Consider the following 4,073-nt stretch of genomic DNA (forward strand, 5'->3'; position numbering starts at 1 on the left):
GCAGCGCAGCAGCAGCAGCGCAGCAGCAGGAGTACAGAAATAGACGGAAAGTCTGGGGGAAATGACAACTTCCACTTGGCAGCTGCGCTCAGTGCACATGCAGCTGCAGCTGCAGCAGCGGCTGCAGCAGCAGTAGCAGCAGCAGCACGGTCAGGGGAAGACAACAACTGCCTTTTGGTAACTGCGTTGCGTGCTCATCCAGCTGCAGAAGCAGCAGCAGCAGAAGCAGCAGCAGCAGCAGCAGCTGCAGCAGCAGCAGCTGCAGCAGCAGCAGCGCAGCAGCAGCAGCAGCAGCAGCGTCAGGGGGAAACAACAACTGCCTTCTGGTAGCTGCGTTGCGTGCACATCCAGCTGCAGAAGCAGCAAACAAGAAACAAATTCAAAATGAACCACAGCAGCAGCAAATAGTCCTGGGGGGCCCCCTTGAAGGCCTCCCACATGTTCTGCGGGTCAAACCCAGAGTACCCATCGGGGGGCCCTATGTTCACCACGTTCTGCAGTCGCCGGGGGGGGGCCCCCACCCCTGCTGCTGCTGCTGCTGCTGCTGCAGGGGCTGCTGCTGCTGCTGCTGCTGCTGCTGCTGCTGCTGCACTTTCGTAGGAGTCCTTTAGAAGCACTTCTGCTGCGAACCGCGGCTGACCTGTCCATACACCCCAGGCAGGGAGGGGGCCCCTCTCGAGCCCACTGAGCATGAGGGGGGCCCCAAGCTGCTGCTGCTGCTGCATGGGCTGCTGCTGCTGCTGCTGCAGAGGCTGCTGCTGCTGCTGCTGCAGGGGCAGCAAACGCAACAACACTCCCCCAAAACCCCACAAAGCTGCTGCCAAAGACAACCCCACAAGCAGCAAAACCAGCAGCAGCAGACTTATCAAATGGGGCCTCCAGGGGCCCCTGAGGTGTCTGTACACCGCAGCAAATCGCTTCCGAAGTCTCCTGCTGCTGCTGCTGCTGCTGCTGCTCCGGCTGCTCCTGCTGCTGCTGCTTCTCGGCTTCGGCAGCGAGGCAGGAGCCCAGCAATTCCCAGCAGCAGCCTCTCGGATTGGTGTGTACATACACCTGCTGCTGCTGCTGCTGCTGCTGCGGGAGGGCCCCGCAGCAATGCAAGCAAAGCTGTTGGCCCCCCAGCTGCCCCGTAGCCTCAGGGGGGGCCCCCCTGGGGCCCAAGGGCCCCCCAGGGGGGCCCCGGGGGGCCCCAGAAGACTCCGGGAAGACTTAGGGGCCTCTTGTTCTCTCAGCGGGAGCCGCCGCCCCAGACAAGAACCTACTGGGGGGCCCCCTGAGGGGGCCCTCATCTGCTGCTGGAGGCGGCTCTGGGCAAAGCCCGGTGGCTGCAGCGCAGCGAGCCCAGGCGCGCTAAGTGCTGCTGCTGGTCAAGCTGCTGCTGCTGCTGCTGCTGCTGCTGCTGGTGCTGCAGGGTGGTCAGGCGACGGGGATCTTGGGCTTGCGCAGGAAGCAGAGCCAATTGGCCAGCAGCTCCCCCCGAGCTTAAAAGAAAGTTAAAAATTTGATTGAAAATGTGAATCCTGCACTGTCTTGGAGAGAAAGTTGGGAAACTGGAGGCGGTGGCTCGGCGCTGCTGCGGCAGGCAGAGGACCAGGGCTCCAGGCTCCAGGGGTGGGAAGCCTGCGACAGCAGCTTCATCTACGCGTAAGCAAAGCTAAAACAACAAAAAAAAGCATAAGTGGCGGAGTCAAGTCGAGAAGAAGTCTGGTTGCCTCGTGAATTCGGGTGTATGGACACCGATGGACACCGCGGTTGCGTGGCGGGCCGAGTCCGGCCGCGGCGCCTCCGCGAAACTGGAGGAAAACTGCCTCCCGAAGGGTTAAAATGGATCAAAATGGCTAGAAAAGAGGAAACGAAGATAAACAGAACAAAAAACGCGGAAAAACGCGGTCAAATAGCTGCGGATCGCGGGCGAGAGCAGCCGGCGTCACCGGAGCACCGTGCTGCGTGGCGGGGGTCTTTTCGCGGGGAAAGAAAGCCCATAAAAAATAAATAAAAATTTTTTTGGGATTTAAAACGGCCTAAAAAAGCCCACGAGTTCCGAAAAAAAGGATTTTAAGGCACAATTCTGCGCCCGAAAAAAAAACGGTGCCGCGAGATCCAGCGCCTTATGCGCCGTTCGCGGCCGCGGAGGGTGGGGGCCTCCACTGCCACGCTATTTAAACTTACTTGGCTGGCGCTCGGGGTGGCTCCGGCATCACCCTGTCGTAGCTATGAGCAGCGCATTGCACTCAGCGGCCTGTGATTGGCTAGGCCCGCCCCTAGAGGGTGGCTCCACAGCAGAATTTCTGGTCAGCAGTTCGTGTTCGCGCGGCTGCTAACGAATTGCAAACTTCATATATTTATTATATGACTTATTTTCATGAATGGATTTGAATATGATTTGGTTTTGTTATTTACATCTTTTGTGGTGTTTTAAGAATTATTTTGTCATTATTGTGGTGTTTTAGAATTGCAGTCTTCCATGAAGATGGCTTATGAAGCTTTGTTATGTTTTGTGTTTTGATATCGAGCGAATTGTGTCTATGATTTTTGTTTACCTATTTAGAGATGTTTTGGTTTTTGCAGTTTTTGTGGGATGTATTTGTTCTCAATATCTGAGACGAAGAGGGAGGGTTATATTCTCGTTAAATTCTCGTGATCTGACAGGACTTGTCCTCTGTGGTAATTTGTCGAACTTTTTGTTTGGTTTCGGATTTCGTTTTTGTCGAGTTCGTTTTGTCTCAAATGGAGTTCTGTAAATTGCAAATTCCATTTTCTTTTGTCTCGACTGTGGGTTTGGGGGATTCGGTTTTGTCTCGAACTTGAACTTTGACTTTTGAGATTTCCGTTTTGTCTCAAATGTGAATTTTGAGAATTCCATTTTGTCTCAAATGTGACTTTTGAGATTCCGTTTTGTCTCAAAAGTGACTTTTGAGAATTCCGTTTTGTCTGGAACTTTTGAGATTCTGTTTTGTCTCAAATTAGACTTTTGAGATTCCGTTTTGTCTCAATTGAGTTTTGAGATTCCGTTTTGTCTCAGTCGAGTTTTGAGATTCCGTTTTGTCTCAGTTGATTTTTGAGAGGAGTTTTCAAAATTCAAATTTGAGAAAAATTTGAGTTTTGAAAACTCTGTTTGAGACAACACGGCGTTTTTTGGATTCCGTTTTGTCTCAAACATGGATGTTCACCCGAATCTGTTTGACGCAAAGTTGCATTTAAAAGATTTCCTTTCGAATCATTCTTCGAAAATATATAAAGTGGTTTGAATTTAAAGATTTGAAAAGTTGCATTTGTGTTGTAAAGAATACAAAGAGGCATTCTTTTCCTTGTGAAGACATGCTTTTAAATGATATTTGAAATGCCCAATTTGAGATCGGAAATTCTGTTGAAGAACTTATGAAAGAAAAAAAAATGCAACAAGTATCCCGACTTGCAAAATAGACACAGAATAAATAAAAATAATTAAAAGACAATTTCATTTCTTATTATATTTCACAGTTTTATTTATTCTTCAGCAGTTTCGTAAAATGTTGTCAAGAAGTCACTCAGTGAGTGCTGTTGTGCTCAGCTGCCCGCGAGCTGCTGTTTAATCGACCATTTTCGGATATTTTTTTTTTCATTTTTGAAACATTTTAATTAAAATGCAATTTAAGATTTGGGGAGGGAAGTTTAAACGGGTTTATTGCAAAGAACTGCCGCCGATTCCGTGAGAAAGCAGGGTCGGCTGCGGCGGCACTGGAGGAAGAATTCGTCACTTTGGGGGGGTTTCCGCCATCAAAAGACAGCAAAAAAAGAACTAAAAGTGAAAATATTGAAGTTTAAAGACTTATATTTTGAAATTAACTTTTGTTTCGAAGAAATGAAGACAAAAAATGCAACACACTGGGTGGCGGTGGCGGTGGTGGTGGGGTGTACAGACACCTTCTGCACACCCACCCAGATCACCACCCCAGCCTCCGCGCGTGGAATTTCGCAACAAAAGCAGATAATTCCAAGTTTTTTGTGTTTGTTGGAGTTTATTTCGAGTTTTATTTCCCGAAAAAGTCCTTTTGAGGCCCGGCGTGGGTCCCGCAGGCCAGCTTTCGCGGCCA

The 4,073-nt window shown here is 50.0% G+C and overlaps 1 protein-coding gene across 1 annotated transcript; it reads right to left on the reverse strand.

Annotated features, from left to right (window-relative positions):
* Positions 1 to 299: 299 nt before the first annotated feature.
* Positions 300 to 1,289, reverse strand: ENH_00073110 (hypothetical protein, conserved; the record flags this gene model as incomplete). The annotated part of the gene is made up of 1 exon (XM_013582736.1): positions 300 to 1,289. One exon carries the CDS (start codon positions 1,287 to 1,289, stop codon positions 300 to 302), a length of 990 nt encoding a protein of 329 aa, XP_013438190.1.
* Between the last annotated feature and the right edge of the window lie 2,784 nt (positions 1,290 to 4,073).

Source organism: Eimeria necatrix, genomic scaffold (genome assembly GCF_000499385.1).
Source record: "Eimeria necatrix Houghton genomic scaffold, Enh_scaff728, whole genome shotgun sequence".
Taxonomy (NCBI): Eukaryota; Apicomplexa; class Conoidasida; order Eucoccidiorida; family Eimeriidae; genus Eimeria; species Eimeria necatrix.